This window comes from Nerophis lumbriciformis, linkage group LG25, assembly GCF_033978685.3.
Source record: "Nerophis lumbriciformis linkage group LG25, RoL_Nlum_v2.1, whole genome shotgun sequence".
Classification (NCBI taxonomy): Eukaryota; Metazoa; Chordata; class Actinopteri; order Syngnathiformes; family Syngnathidae; genus Nerophis; species Nerophis lumbriciformis.
The window spans coordinates 27,019,501-27,036,576 of NC_084572.2; the positions used below are offsets into that span (position 1 = coordinate 27,019,501).

General features: G+C 41.3%; 1 protein-coding gene across 2 annotated transcripts in view; it reads left to right on the forward strand.

The window, feature by feature from the left end:
* The first annotated feature begins 3,306 nt into the window (after positions 1–3,306).
* The window catches only part of pcm1 (pericentriolar material 1), a 37,566-nt gene continuing 23,796 nt past the window's right edge, over positions 3,307–17,076 (forward strand). Inside the window, exons 1-11 of one of the 2 annotated variants that reach the window (XM_061984084.1) lie at positions 3,307–3,477; positions 4,113–4,221; positions 8,796–9,026; positions 9,118–9,447; positions 12,800–12,979; positions 13,134–13,253; positions 15,713–15,902; positions 16,040–16,149; positions 16,211–16,484; positions 16,544–16,715; positions 16,805–17,014. In XM_061984084.1, coding sequence (XP_061840068.1) covers positions 4,126–4,221; positions 8,796–9,026; positions 9,118–9,447; positions 12,800–12,979; positions 13,134–13,253; positions 15,713–15,902; positions 16,040–16,149; positions 16,211–16,484; positions 16,544–16,715; positions 16,805–17,014 — 1,913 coding nt within the window. In that variant the 5' untranslated portion in view covers positions 3,307–3,477; positions 4,113–4,125. The remainder of the gene's footprint in view (positions 3,478–4,112; positions 4,222–8,795; positions 9,027–9,117; positions 9,448–12,799; positions 12,980–13,133; positions 13,254–15,712; positions 15,903–16,039; positions 16,150–16,210; positions 16,485–16,543; positions 16,716–16,804; positions 17,015–17,076) is intronic. The other variant, XM_061984085.1, reaches the window with a different exon arrangement.

Below are 17,076 nucleotides of genomic sequence, written 5' to 3' on the forward strand. Positions count from 1 at the left end.
AGTTGATAAAACATTGTCCCTTACAATTATAAAAGCTTTTTACAAAAATCTACTACTCTGCTTGCATGTCAGCAGACTGGGGTAGATCCTGATGAAATCCTATGTATTGAATGAATAGAGAATCGTTTCGAATCGAGAATCGTGTTGAATTGAAAAAAAAATCGATTTTGAATCGAATCGTGACCTCAAGATTCAATATTAAATCGAATCGTGGGACACCCAAAGATTCACAGCCCTACTAATTAGAATAAAAACTAAGAATCATCTTTTTATATGATGTACTTAGTCCATAAGTAACAAACGTGTACTTCATGTTTAGTGACATGCTAATTCTTATTTTTACACTTTTTTTTTTCCAAATTCCATTGTATGTTATACTCTTCTGACACCACCAGATAGCAGTATAAGTGTCCACATAAGGGCCATAAGACCCCAATTCAATCGTGTACACAATTTTGGAAATAAGAGCTAAAAGGTGCTGTCCACGCATGTGGCCACTGAGCCTTTAGAGGTTTTAATAGATACTGACCAAGAGATCTTGGTTTGAAGTTTTGGACACGTATAGGAACGTTTATGGAGGTTAAATTGTGTCTTTATTTTGAAAGCTTTTTTTTGACAAGGAATGTTTGTAACAAAAATTTTTTTTTTGGGGGGGGGGTTAATGTTGCTCATGTGTGTTTAAAAATACAGTGTTTTTAAATTCAGTGTGTAAAAAAAAATCAGAAAAAAAGAGAGCAAGAGAGTTTTGATTGAATGATTGATTGAAACTTTTATTAGTAGATTGCACAGTACAGTACATATTCTGTACAATTGACCACTAAATGGTAACACCCGAATAAGTTTTTCAACTTGTTTAAGTCGGGGTCCACGTTAATCAATTCATGGTACAAATATATACTATCAGCATAATACAGTCATCACACAAGTTAATCATCATCAGAGTATATACATTGAATTATTTACATTATTTACAATCCGGGGGGTGGGATGTGGAGGGGCTTGGGGCAGGGGGGGTGGGGGGGTGGTTGGGTGGGGGGGGGGGGTTAGGTATGGTTGATATCAGCACTTCAGTCATCAACAATAATATAATCTGAGAAAAGGACATTGAAACAGTGTAGGTCTGACTTGGTAGGATATGTACAGCGAGCAGTGAACATAGTGAGCTCAGAAAGCATAAGAACAAGTATATACATTTGATTATTTACATTTGATTATTTACAATCCGGGGAGGTGGGATGGGGTGGGGGGAGGGTGTTAGTCTAGGGTTAAAGTTGCCTGAAGGTGTTGTTTTAGTGCGGTTTTGAAGGAGGATAGAGATGCACTTTCTTTTACACCTGTTGGAGTGCATTCCATATTGATGTGGCATAGAAGAAGAATGAGTTAAGACCTTTGTTACATCGGAATCTGGGTTTCACGTGGTTTGTGGAGCTCTCTCTGGTGTTGTGGTTATGGTGGTCATTTACGTTATGGAAGTAGTTTGACAAGTACTTCGGTATCAGGGAGGTGTTGCAAATTTTATAGAGTAGGCTCAGCGCAAGTTGTTTTACTCTGTCCTCCACCCTGAGCCAGCCTACTTTGGAGAAGTGGGTAGGAGTGAGGTGTGATCTGGGGTGGAGGTCTAGAAGTAACCTGACTAGCTTGTTCTGGGATGTTTGGAGTCTAGATTTGAGGGTTTTGGATGTGCTGGGGTACCAGGAGGTGCATGCGTAATCGAAAAAGGGTTGAATGAGAGTTACCGCCAGAATCCTCATGGTGCTTTTGTTGACCAGAGAGGAGATTCTGTAGAGAAATCTTGTTAATTGGTTGACCTTTTTGATTACCTTGGTTGCCTTTTTATCACAGGAAAGATTAGCCTCTAGAATGGAACCTAGGTAGGTGACCTCATCTCACCTCATCTTTCCTGGTGATAACAATGTCACCCACTTTTATAGTGAAGTCACTGACTTTCTTAAGGTTGATTTGGGACCCAAATAGGATGGATTCCGTTTTACCTGTGTGATTATTGTAATCAAATATAACATGTAATTACACACTGTAGGAAGTATAATAGGGACAGGAACATATTAAAACACAAGTGGGGGATATACACAGCAATAGATTCATATTTAAAACAGACATGATTACGGTAAATGTAAGAATTTAGAGTAGGGTACCATCTCGAGTCACACTCCACTTCAGAAGGGGCGGAAGTGCGCACTCATTTCATTTTTTTATTTATCTCCTTCATTGATGTGCATCTTTGATCGATAGACACTTATACCTCAATTATTCAATTATACATTTTCACACCAATGCCTGAGAAGGAGCAGGATGAAGAAAAATCTTATATTTTCCTGCCCCCTTCAACATAATACGTAGTCTTACTTAATGGATATCATACAAACCAACAATTACATCCAAATATAATGAAAACAAAAACAAAAAACACACAAAAAACACAACAAGTGCAAAACTTAAAAATATACACCTCACGGGATGATACAAAACAAATACAAAACCAGGCAAAAAATAAGTAAAATAAATATAAAGCAAAATGTAAACACTTATGGCTGTCCGTATGATCTTATTGTTCTGTCTTTATATATTTTTTTCAATTGGAATATATTTTTACAGTCTTTTATCTCATTGTAAAGAGAATTCCATAGTTTAACCCCCACCACTGATATACACATTTGTTTTAAAGTTGTCCTTGAATCATTGGCGTTGTTAGGCCTATTTTAGGGGGGCTCAAGCCCCCCTAAAATATTCTTAAACCCCCCCTAAATAATTTGGTGTTATATTTATTTTTATTTTATTTATTTTTTATTTTTTCTACAAATACTTGCCGACAAAACCAAGACATTTAATATAAAATGTAAAATGAATAAATACATAAAAAGAAAAAGAAAAAAAATGGTTAAAAGCCATCGTCCCGGGGAGCATTTAATTTCGTCCCGTGCATTTTTTAAAAATAATAATAATAACAATGAATAATTTCTAAGTCTTTGTTAGCCTTTTGTGAAGTTTTGTGCTCGTGCACTACGTTCGCTCGCATCCTGTACATCTCCTGGGGGCTAAGCCCCCCTGTCCTTAAAAGCTAGTGACGCCCCTGCCTTGAATACTGATGTTTGAAATGACCTTTTCTTCTATGCTCTGTATTCTCAGAAGAGATGACAAACATTTTTTGTAAATTTGCTGGTAATGTTTTACTTTTAGCCTTAAACTCAAGCTTGCTTGTCAACCGCCATTAAACCAAAGATGACGATTTTTTTATTTTCCACTTTGAAGTCTTCACTGTTGTTGGACATGAAAGCGGGTGGATTTACTGCCACCTGCTGGTTGGCGATCATAGCAGAAGGATCCCACTAAAGGTTGACTGCGGCGTGCGGAGGGAAGTTTGCTGAATTTTGTCACGAAACAAATGATTATTCGTCTTCGGATGGATTCAGCGAGGCGTCCCTGAGACTTTGTTTGAATAGGGATCAGACAGAAGCAAAGGTAATTGTTCAGTCGATTTCACTTTAAAGTTTCACTCGCTTCGATGCGAGGAAGCTACGTAGCATTAGCCGGGCGCCCTCCTCAAATGTGCTTTTACTATTAACTCAACTCTGCAAAAACATGTAAAGGGATGTAACGTTAAAACACGACGCGGGCTGAGTGGTTGCCATGGCGATTTCCAGACCAAATGGCGCGAACTAAGGTTTGTTGACATCCTAGCTCGCTAGCATGCTAAGCTAAACGGTATGGCGGCGCTTAAAACCCTTCCAACATTAGCTAGCTATCATCCGAATAGGTGCACTTTTAAGGGGCTTTGAAGCTCAACGTTAGTAGCTGCTCTGTTAACGGTCAGTCGGTTGAGGCGTCGCGTGTGTTGGCTGCCGTTTGTGACGCTGCGTGACGTGTTGCATGTTCCAACGCCGCCTTGCTAGCTAGTGTCCATGCTAAGTTGGGAAAATATAATTAATGTTAGGCAAGAAAAAACAAGTAAAAGCCATGTAGCAACTGTGCAGTCGGTGGCAAAGTCTCAACGGGGTTAATCAGTGGTAAAGAAAACAAAACATTTCAACAATGAAGTTAAACCTGTTCAGCAATGAGTGTTGCATTGACCAATATGTGTTGTGGCATTTCTGCAGACAGAGAGGTAGGATGGCAACAGGAGGCATTCCTTTTGATGACGGCTCGGACGAACTGCACAACTGGTCGGTCACTAATGCCACCCTGGAGGACAGACTCAACAACATGGTAAAGAGACTGATTGATCAATGGCACGCACAGAAATTAGTCATGTGGTGCTTTCTGGTTTCTCTTAGGTAGACATACAACAGACCTGGGCAAATTAAGGCCCGGGGGCCACGTGCGGCCCGTTAGGCTTTTCAATCTGGCCCGCCGGACATTCCCAAATAATTGTTTTAGATCTTTACGATGTAAACTGTAGCTGCCATTATGATGTGCAGTCATGTTTTCAAATTTACATAAGTCTTGAACTATACAATATTTCAATGGTTGGAATATGCTGTTTTGCATGATATACTAGTTACTATGGTAATCTAATTCACAGCAGCTCAGACGAGGCACCAAGCAGTGTGGGTGTGTAGCGTTTCTACAGAGTGTTTCCAGAGCGGCCAGCCTGAAATGCGTGGGTGGGGGTTCCGTTTTTTTCGCGTTTATATTTAGCTGTGTTTGTTGCATTTTTGTTGCGTTTCGCTTGATTGTAAAACATGTTGATCGAGAGGGGGTGTGGCGTTCATACGTTGTCAATATTCAGTGTTTTATCCTCCATAGTTAATATTGTAAATCCCACATTCTTTATTGTCATGTACATTGTGGGTGTCTCATTCAGTAAAAAAGCTTGAAATTCCATTCCGTTTTTTAAGGCGGTCTGTCATTACATTTTTAGCATTCAATCAGACATTATTGTGAGGTTTTGTATTAGTGTTCCTAAAAATCAGATATACTGGCCCCCGGGCACATTTTTTTCTCTAAATGTGGCCCCCAAGTCAAAATAATTGCCCAGGCCTGACATACAAGATAGCTTTCATTCATCCTCTGTTTACTCACAAGACGGGGAAAGTTGCTACATCACAGCCGTGATAACAGCCCGGCTTTCAACCTCTGGCCCCTTTTACTCTGCCTGTGTCTGCACTGCAAAAAGTCAGTGTTCAAACGCAAGGAAAAAAAATACAAAAATTAGGGGTATTTTATTTGAACTAAGCAAAATTATCTGCCAGTAGAACAAGAACATTTGGCTTGTCAAGACTTTCCAAAACAAGTGAAATTAGCTAACCAATGAACCCAAAAATACCTTAAAATAAGTGTATTCTCACTAATAACAAGTGCACTTTTCTTGGTAGAAAAAAAGGGACCCTTTTGCTCAATATGTTGTAAAATATTGTTAGATTAAGTAAATGCTAGTGCCATTATGTTGACATAATGATATGCGCTTGGCATTACATTTCTTGAAAGCAGAAAACTTATACTAAAAACTGATTTATTGTTCTTAATGGAAAAGCAACAAGGCAACCGCTTGTTACTCTCGGGGTTTCCTAGCCGCTCAGGCAAATCATATGGTCTAAAAATGCATTTTCCCATCGATAACATGACATCATCGCGCCAAGTGCGTGCTCTTTCAGTCAATTAGTGCGCATATATACAGCCCGGCCAAACATTTTTTAATTGTAATTTTGAGGAATTTATCAGAATGTGAACTATTGTGAACTATTTCTGTTAAAAATTATTTGAAATGTTAAATGTTTAAATATTAACTGTCAGTTTACTGTACTGTGCCAACTGTACAGTAATATAGGAGTACGTATTTTCTATTGTTTCATTGAAAATAAAACCGCAAAGCCCATTTGGCTGTCATCTATTTTCATTATGAGACACAATTGTGTCAAAATCATGCTTTTTTCATGCTTGAAATAAGAAATTATTACTTTAAAAAAGTAGTTTTATAATTGTGAGTGTTGATGACACAGCTTTGCAACAGTTGATATTCTAGTTTCAAACATGTTTTACTCAATATAGGTCATAAAATCTCAGCAACAAGCTGTAATATCTTACTGAGATCATTTAGGACCAAAACCCTTAAAACAAGTAAAAGACTAACATAAAATCTGCTTAGTGAGAAGAATTATCTTATCAGACAGAAAATAAGCAAATATCACCCTTATTTGAGATATTTCATCTTACTTAGATTTCAGTTTTTGCAGTGTGTGCAATTGTTTTCTGTCACTCAGCCTTGATAAAAAACAATAGTTTTCATTCATCCCGTTATACCAGGGGTAGGCATACTTGCCAACCCTCCCGATTTTCCCGGGAGACTCCCGAATTTCTGTGCCCCTCCCGAAAATCTCCCGGGGCAATCTCCCGATTTCCACCTGGACAACAATATTGGGGGCGTGCCTTAATGGCACTGCCTCCCTGCTTGGCACTCAGCATTAAGGGTTGGAATTGGGGGTTAAATCACCAAAAATGATTCCCTGGCGTGGCCACCGCTGCTGCCCACTGCTCCCCTCACCTCCCAGGGGGTGATCAAGGGTGATGGGTCAAATGCAGAGAATAATTTCACCACACCTAGTGTGTGTGTGACAATCATTGGTACTTTAACTTAACTTTAACTTTAGCGTCCTCTCTCACCTGAAACCTTCACCCCTTACCAGCCGCATGCTGTCCAGGCGTCCGCTTTACCTCCATTTAAACAGCGTGCCGGCCCAGTCACATAATAATGTAGCGTTGGACGGGTTTAACCATGTCAAGAAATGCTGACACGTTGTATGAACTTTTAACTGGTTTAATGACAACGTTAATTTCAAGCACACACTCGGCCCAGTCACATAATATATACGGCTTTTCACACACACAAGTGAATGCAATGCATACTTGATCAACAGCCATACATGTCACACTGAGGGTGGCAGTATAAACACCTTTAACACTGTTACTAATACGCGTCACACTGTCAACCCACACCAAACAAGAATGACAAACACATTTCGGGAGAACATCCGCACCGTAACACAAGATAAACACAACAGAACAAATACCCAGGACCCTTTGTGTACATAGAAGATAGGTTTCATTCATCCTCTGTTACTCACAAGACGGGCAAAGTTGCTACATCACAGCCGTGATAATAGCCGGCTTTCAACTCTGACCCCTTTTACTCTGCCTGTGTCTGTGCAATTGTTTTCTCTCATTCGGCCTTGATAAAAAAACAACAATAGTTTGAATTCATACCGTTACTAGATGTGGCTCTTTTGATGACTCTCTGATAAATCTTAGCTGACATTGCTTAACACGATAAGTAATGAATAATTCCGCTGGTAATCACAGTGTTAAAAATAACATTCAAAATATAAAACATTCTCATGCATTTTAATCCATCCATCCGTTTTCTACCGCACCTGTTCAAGAAGTCACATTAATGGTAAGAAGTATTTTGTTTATTATTGGTTAGCTTCAACATAACAATGTTATTAAAAATAATAAGAGACTTATTATACTCTAAAAATGTTGGTTTTAGTTAAAAATGCATGCATTTAGTTGTCCATCCATCCATCCATTTCCTACCGCTTGTCCCTTTTGTTGTGGCGGGGGGTGCTGGAGCCTATCTCAGCTGCATTTGGGTGGATTCAGTGTCAAACAATATTATATAGCTCTCATGGACATACATTTTAAAATATTTGGCCTTTCATGGCTCTCTCAGCCAAAAAGGTTCCAGACCCCTCCCTGCGTTACACAGAAGACACCACAGCAGTGATAAATAGCCGGCTGTAAATTCCGGCCCCTTGTACACTGCCTGTATGTGTGCAATTGTTTCTGTCACTCATCCTTGATTAAAAACAAAAACAAATTGTCTTTAGGTCAACATCTTGCTTTAATGTCTGTGTGAAAGGTGTGATGTAAACAAGGAGGTGTCAACAGGACCGTATGATACTACTGTAGTGCAGGGCTGCAGCTATCAATGATCATTGTAATCGAATAATCTATCAATTAGTTTGTTCGATTAATCCAGTAATGGGAGAAAACACTTTATAGTCTCAATGTATAGTTTAGGGAAAATGGATAAAATAAACAGGTTTTTATGGCTGCCAGCAATTTTTTTGACCTTCTATTTTACCTTCTTTACTGTCTGTTTACCTTAATTTGCCTTCTATATACCTTCTTCTACCTTGTTTTCCTTCTATTCAGCTTCTTTTACCTGAAATCAACACAGATGTCGTTGTGGCTTGTGCAGCCCTTTGAGACACTTGTGATTTAGGGCTATGTAAAAAAACATTGATTGATTGATTACCTTACCTGTCATTTAACTTATTTCACCTTCAATTGAACTTTTACTTTGTTTTACCTTCTATTTTGTTTCACCTTCTTTTATGCGGCCCGGGAATTTTTTAATAGTTACATTTATTAAACTATTAATCAAAGCAACATAATACAAATACTTGATTGGCAACACTAAATTGGCCCTATTGTGTGAATGTGAGTGTAAATGTTGTCTGTCTATCTGTGTTGGCCCTGTGATGAGGTGGCGACTTGTTCAGGGTGTACTCCGCCTTCTGTCCGAATGCAGCTGAGATAGGCTCTAGCACCCCGCGCGACCCCGTACGGGACAAGCAGTAGAAAATGGATGGATGGATAATACAAATCCCAGCTTTTTTCTAATGAAATTTAACAATTTAATTGATTAATCATTACTGTAGTGCAATTAGTGACCTCAATCTTGCTACAGAATTTTCTGGATATCCTAACCTTTATTGAAGTAAATACCTAAGAAGCTTGCTCGGTAGCTAACTACACCTTGGTCCCTGTTTGTTCAGGCGTGGAGTGCACAGCAGAAGAAGGCCAACCGCTCCTCGGAGAAAAACAAAAAGAAGCTGCCGGCCGCTGTGGTGGAAAGCCGCTTGACCAATGACATCTCGCCTGACTCCACCCCTTGGAGCGGGCGTAGGAGACCCCTCCAAGTCAAGTACGCCACCCAGTGGTCTGTGCCGGACCAGGCGGAACTGGACAAGATCCATCAGAGGATCAATTTCTCAGATTTGGATGAGGTGAAAAGCATGTCTACATTGTAAAAAAGAAGAAAGCCTCAGTGCTTGCTAGGTAACCTATTATAAGTGAGATGGGTTTCTTTCCTTATAGAGCATCGGGAGTGACTCCCAGGGCCGCGTCACCGCCGCCAACAACCAGCGGCAACTGGCGGCCGAGAACAGGAAGCCTCACAACTTCCTGCCGCTGCACGTCAACACTAACAAGAGCAAGGAGCTGCTCCCACCCATGTCCTCTTCCAACCCGCCAACTCCTGGCATCCCCAGAGAGACTGAGCGACAGAGCCCAGCGCCAAGGGATGCGATAACCCCTGCCGCTCCTGCCAAGGCAACACCAGCGAGGCAAATGCGCGGCAGCGCCGAGAGAAGTCTGCTGGGGCGCGCTGACCACAAGGGACGAGAGACTGACGTTGACAACAGACAGGTAAAGTTTCGGTTTGTCCCACGCACAATCGGTCAATATTAGTGAGCTGCTTCTTTGAGGCTGTAAAGTACTTTCTGAAACTTGCAATAACGTGTTTGATGACAACCCCGTCAGTCCACATTAGGAACAATCAAAGCCTTGCAGCCAAACTGGTTTTGTATGTCGTGTATCTGATGACGTTGTTCCTGTTCACTGAGTTTGCCAAAGAGGGAAGACTCACTACAGCACCATTATTTTGTATTTACAAGGCAGGTGACAGCAAGGTTTTGACACAGGGTTTACCAAAAAATGGGGACACATAAGTTTTAGTCTTTGGGGCTATGCACATTTCAAAGTACAATAAAGGCATGTGCAGAGTTGAGCGTCACCCTACCACACAACTCTGGGTTCACTGGAATCCACCACCCGTATGAGATTCTCTCCCAAATAAGGAACAATTGAATAGATTTTAGGCAATGGATCATGTTTACTATGTTACGTCAGTGCTTCTCAATTATTTTCTGTTATGTCCCACTCGAGGAAGAAGAAAACATTTTGCACCCTTTCACTTTCACTTTCGCTCCAACTAAAAAGTATCATTAATGTGTATGAAATTGTTATAAGTACACCTCTGCATAACATTTTATCCTTATTAACATTAAAGAAAACCGAAAATAAATTACAAGAAGGAATAACTTTATTAACATTGTTTTATGGTCCTCATCAACCAATCAGTCAAAGTTCATTTATATAGCCCTTAATAACGGGTGCCTCGAAGGGCTGCACAAACTACAATGACATCATTCATGATAATGTGAGAGTCCAGTCCATTTAGGGCAAATGGGGGGTGTCACAGGAGGTCTCCATTCTAGGTCAAGACTTAGAACAGCTAGCATATCCTCCATACTGGTATCTTTCCAGGGATTATCCGTGGTCATCTGGTAACCTCTCCTTTCAGGAGAGCGGGGCAAAAAAAAGAGAGGGAAGCGGCAAGTCAACTGGTCTAAAAACTGAGTCTTTTTAAAAGCTAAAGTCTATAGATGAGTTTTAAGGTGGGACTTAGATGCTTCTACTGAGGTAGCATCTAACTGTTGAGGGTAGGGCATTCCACAGTACTGGAGCCTGAATAGAAAAACACTCTAGAGCCTGCAGACTTTTTTTGAGCTCAGGGAATAACTAAAAGGTTTCTGGAGGAAACGTAGGGTACAATACAATCGGCAAGATAAGATGTTGCCAAACCGTTTGATATGTTGTACAAAAGTAACAAAAAGGAGAAGAAAAAAAATCCTTATTTAAACTATAAATGTTTTTGATCAACTTGAACCGTTTGATAATGAAAAATAAAATTAAATAAACAAAAAAAAAAATTTTTTTTAAATTGATCAGCAACATTAACTCGGGAGCACACTATATAAAAACACTTTAATCTTTTAAGATTAATGGCTACAATGAGCATGTTTTGTAGTGCACAGCTTTTTGAAGCAGAGTTTGAAGCATGACACTGATAAAACATGTTCTCAGTGCCAACCCTGGTGTCGCATTACATGCCGCTATTTGAGAATAACTGCCTTACGTTTGTGTTTTTGTGTGCTAATGGCTTCCAGCCCCGCAGATTTAAAAAAAATGGTGGAAGACTGACAAGTGTTCACCTGGTTTCTTTCATTACGCTCTTATAGATAGCTCAAAAGAAATGGGCGGGTATTCATCTACCTTTCGGGAAATGTCCGGAATGGGATAAGGAGCAAGTCATTACATTTTGGGGCTGATTAGGATTATTTCTACTACGTCACTTTACGTTTACGTTACGAGCTTCAACTTGTGTGTGTGTATGCTTGCGTCCTGAGTGACCTTTTCTCACAAAGACATTTGATCAACAGACCGGAGGCTTCACTCAGTTACTCTCAGTCCGCTATAGAAAGCACAAAAAGTTTTGGCCTTTTTGGGGCTGATTTGGATCACCGTCTGGATTCAGGACTTTTTTATTATTAATACTGTAAGCATTAGGTCTGTGAATCTTTGGGCACCACATGATTTGGTTCGATTGTTGGGGGTAACTATTTTGTTTTTGAATTGATCATACTTTTTTAGTAATATTGGGTGCCAGTTATAAGATTAACTACATTCCTCCATAAAATAGATACATTTAAAATAAAAGTAATTTATATATTACTTCAAAGAAAACTGGTTTTGTTTAAAAAAAAATCTACCATAACATTTAATAAAGTCAAATACAAATAAGGCAAAAGAAGTATCCAACACTTCTTTTTTCTAAAGTAAATCTGTAAAGCGGTTTTGCTGTACAGATTTGCCTAAGTGGCTGGACAGGATGGATTATAAAAAAAAAAATTAATTGATTTGTGCTTTTTTTTAATCTTTACAAATAACAATAGCAATTAATTCGAAAATCTTTTTTTTTTTTGACACCCCGAGTAAGCATGTCACTTTTATAGAATGCCTTCATTCTTTTGTGGTGGAGAAAAAGAGTGTGTCCATCAACAAATGCTAACCATCGTTCATACACATTATCAAATCTTATGGAATCGTTCTTTGTTTAAAAGTCTGTGTTGGGAGGCTTGATTTCGGTTGGTAGAGCGGCCGTGCCAGCCACTTGAGGGTTCCAGGTTTGATCCCCGCTTTCGCCATCCTATAGTCGCTGCCGTAGTGTCCTTGGGCAAGACACTTCAACCACCTGCTCCCAGTGCCACCCACACTGGTTTGAAATGTTACTTAAAGATGTAGATAATGAGTTTCACTATGTAAAGCGCTTTGACTCTCTAGAGAAAAGCCCTATATAAATGTAACTTCTCTTCACACACTAGAATATATTGTTTGTTTAAGCGTATCGTAACCCATCCCAACCTTCTACCATCCTAGTCACGTCCGTTGTGTCCTTGGGCAAGACACTTCACCCCTTGCTCCTGATGGCTGCTGGTTAGCGCCTTGCATGGCAGCTCCCGCCATCAGTGTGTGAATGTGTGTGTGAATGGGTGAATGTGGTAATACTGTCAAAGCGCTTTGAATACCTTGAAGGTAGAAAAGCGCTATACAAGTATAACCAATTTATCATTTATTTATTTATGTATCCAGATGCGTATCTAATCGTCCATCAACATAGAGATGTACAACTATATATGCGGTGCACTCATACGCAGACTGCAATAATATACTTAATCACTTCATTCAAGAAGTAGGATGAAAGTGAGGCAGAGTGGTGCGGCTCAATCTAGGCCAGTTTATAAATATGCCTCCCTTAGTTGCCCAGTGAGATTTGCGCACAGTCCCAGTTTCTGTCCTCGCTGTAGCCCAGTTTTATCAGCTGTTATCACTTTTTACATCGCTTGTGATTCCTTTTTTTGATCGCCCGCGTGTTTAGACTGCACAGTTGGTGACCAAACTGGTGCAGGTGCGCGAGTACATCAGGAAGGCCTGCTCCATGCGCGATGACCTGGTGGAGAAGAACGATGTGCCAGCCAACGTGGAGCGCCTCTCTCATCTCATCGAGCACCTCAAGGAGCAGGAGAAGTCCTACTTGCGCTTCTTGCAGAAAATACTGGCAAGTTTTTGGTCTTTGTCTTGTTCTGCTGGTGTTCACTAAAAGAGACTTCATCAGTGCGAGATTGTAAACCTGTCCTATAACGTGTATTATTAATGCCTACATGTCCATCGTTGTCTTGCATCATTGATTGTCCTTTCTGCTGATGTGGTAGGCTCGGGAAAATGAGGACGAGGACCTTAGGACCCAGGACTCTGCAGTGGGTTCTGGTTCTTTGGTAGAGAGCACGTCCCTGAACGCTGATGTCAGGTCTTCAGATGCCTCAAATGCACCGGTATGCTTAGCTATACAGTACAATGACATTTATATATATATATATTTTTAAATCTTCAGTCCTTGGTAAGCCTGGGCCAATATGAGTCAAATGATGAATTCAGATGAACTACATTTTGCCACCATCGATAAATTGCTATGTTTCTTTTGTCTCTCTCTTCCAAAGAGGGTTCTCTCTGTATCATTATAGCAGAATTAAATGAACGCAGTTAACTCTCTTGTCAGTCATACGCTACCTATGTCACTGTAGGCGGGGCCGCTCGCTTACATACACAGGATGCAATGACAGAGCCCTGCTAGTCGCTAGTGAGAACTTAGTATTCTAACAATTAGGAACCAAATAGGAATATTTTGTTTTCAAACCTAATTAGTAAATAACCCCTTCAACACGAACAATCAATCAATCAATGTTTATTTATATAGCCCTAAATCACAAGTGTCTCAAAGGGCTGCACAAGCCACAACGACATCCTCGGTATAGCCCACATAAGGGCAAGGAAAAACTCACCCCAGTGGGACGTCGATGTGAATGACTATGAGAAACCTTGGAGAGGACCGCATATGTGGGTAACCCCCCCCTCTAGGGAGACCGAATGCAATGGATGTCGAGTGGGTCTAACATAATATTGTGAGAGTCCAGTCCATAGTGGATCCAGCATAACAGTAAGAGTCCAGTCCACAGTGGGGTCAGCAGGAAACCATCCCGAGCGGAGACGGGTCAGCAGCGCAGAGATGTTCCCAACCAATATACAGGCGAGCGGTCCACCCCGGGTCCCGACCCCGGACAGCCAGCACCCCATCCATGGCCACCGGATCTGTGTGTCTTCCCCTCCACAAGGGATAGGGGGGAGCAGAGGAGAAAAGAAAAGAAACGGCAGATCAACTGGTCTAAAAAAGGGGGGCTATTCAAAGGCTAGAGTATACAAATGAGTTTTGAGATGGGACTTAAATGTTTCTACTGAGGTAGCATCTCTAACTGTTACCGGGAGGGCATTCCATAGTGCTGGAGCCCGAATAGAAAACGCTCTACAGCCCGCAGACTTTTTTGGGGCTCTGGGAATCACTAATAAGCCGGAGTTCTTTGAACGCAGATTTCTTGCCGGGACATATGGTACAATACAATCGGTAAGATAGGCTGGAGCTAGACCGTGTAGTATTTTATACGTAAGTAGTAAAACCTTAAAGTCGCATCTTAAGTGCACAGGAAGCCAGTGCAGGTGAGCCAGTATAGGCGTAATATGATCAAACTTTCTTGTTCTTGTCAAAAGTCTAGCAGCCGCATTTTGTACCAACTGTAATCTTTTAATGCTAGACATAGGGAGACCCGAAAATAATATGTTACAGTAATCGAGACGAGACGTAACGAACGCATGAATAATGATCTCAGCGTCGCTAGTGGACAAAATGGAACGAATTTTAGCGATATTACGGAGATGAAAGAAGGCCGTTTTAGTAACACTCTTAATGTGTGACTCAAAGGAGAGAGTTGGGTCGAAGATAATACCCAGATTCTTTACTGAGTCGCTTTGTGTAATTGTTTGGTTGTCAAATGTTAAGGTGGTATTATCAAATAAATGTCGGTGTTTAGCAGGACCGATAATCAGCATTTCCGTTTTCTTAGTGTTGAGTTGCAAGAAGTTAGCGGACATCCATTGTTTAATTTCATTAAGACACGCCTCCAGCTGACTACAATCCGGCGTGTTGGTCAGCTTTAGGGGCATGTAGAGTTGGGTGTCATCAGCATAGCAATGAAAGCTAACACCGTATTTGCGTATGATGTCGCCTAGCGGCAGCATGTACATACTAAAGAGTGCAGGGCCAAGAACCGAACCTTGGGGGACTCCGCACGTTACCTTAACATAGTCCGAGGTCACATTGTTATGGGAGACGCACTGCATCCTGTCAGTAAGATAAGAGTTAAACCACGACAAGGCTAAGTCTGACATACCAATACGTGTTTTGATACGCTCTAATAAAATATTATGATCGACGGTATCGAAAGCAGCGCTAAGATCAAGAAGCAGCAACAAGCGAGTATGCCCAAAGCGTTGGAAAGTGATAGCAACAAAAAGACAACAAAACAAACCATCGAAGTCAGTTTTTCTAACCAGGGAAAACTGCACTGGAACATTTTTCTAACAGATTGCAAACCATCTAAGTCAGTTTTTCTAACCAGGGAAAACTGCACTGGAATATGTTTCTAACAGATTGGATCTATTTTATTTGTATTGTTTTACATAGGATAATTAAAGGCTCTGGACCTACAATTACAATGGTAACAAACAATAATGAGTAAAGGGTTACATTAGTGCTTAATTTGGTCTCTAAATAATTGCTTACAATATTATCATATATCGACAATGACATGTTGGACAATATAGTCCAGCAAAATGTGTTACCGGGCCAGGCCTGGTCATTGGATTGGTTGTCTTGCGTTGAAAATGTGTGTTTTCTCGATAGGGTGGCTGGCCTGAAGCGTCAATGCGGGACCAGAAAGAAGAGCTTGAGAACTTTCGCAAGCAGCACGAGCTTCTGAAGAAGATGCTAGAGCAGCAGGAGCAGCTCAGGGCCCTGCAGGGTCGACAGGAGGCACTGCTGGCCATGCAACATAGTGCAGAGCGTGCACTCGCTGTGATTGAGGACGCAGCAGGTGCACATTTTTTGCAGTTGGTTTATATTTGATTGGAGTGCACGATGTTCAGATTTTCCACATTAATTTGCGTTCATTTTCGTTGACACATAATGCCTTATGTTTTTGTTTTATGCGGCTCCCCAACAACACACCAGTTGTCACAGAAACCACCGGCAGTGTGTCAGGCCTGAGCATCACCTCAGAGCTCAACGATGAGTTAAATGATTTGATCCAACGTTTCCACAACCAACTGAGGGACTCCCAGGTGTGCCAGAATGTTTGTTTTATTGTGTGCTTGCATTTTACGTTTGTCCTCTGTTCCATAGACCAAGTCGGTGCCTGACAACCGTCGCCAGGCAGAGAGCCTCTCACTCTCCAGAGAAGTGAGCTGGTCCAGGACTCCTCGGGCGTTTGGTCCACCCGAACACAGGCCCGTCCTTCACTCGGCCTCAGGCCCTCACTCTGGCCTCGACGCGGGAGCGACGGCTGCCAGTGTCAAACTCACCCACCTTCAAGAACTCCAGGAAAAGAAGGAAACTATGGACAAGATCCTGCAGGAGCTGCACTCCCTCCGAGACCAAACTCTAAACAACAGCTACAGTAAGGACGTTTTTATCATATTTATTGTCAACCTTTGAGCATCACTCCTTAAACAACAGGTGGTGTATTTGGAGGTGGCGGCTTCTCGACACAGCGCAGTTTGAGTACTGGAGGATCATCAGATTGTCCATCTGCTATTTGCTCAAATGGAGCCACAGCTGCTGTTTCCTTTCATCCATCGCACGCACAATGTGACGATAGTTCCAACCCTGCAGACAAACTCAGGCAAATGCAAGAAAACACCAACCTTTCGAAGAGTGATTTGATATTAAAGACTCCAGATCATTTGAGTATTTTTCTTTGATTCTGTGCACCAACAGGGAGCTGAAGGAGGTCCACAAACGTTTTAACGAGCTACGGGAATTGGTGCAGTACTTTGAGCAGACCTCTGATATGATGGTGGACGCGGTTAATGAAAATGTGAAAGAGGAGGAGGAGGAAGACGAGGAGGAGGAGGAGACGGAGGACGGCTCCATAGAGGCCATGTTTGACTGTGACCAAGAGAATCGGCAACCGCCGACTAACATCAGGTGAGGCTTTTATCAAAAAGCATATTCATCCACCAACAGGTTATGTAGTTCCCTTGCTTTTA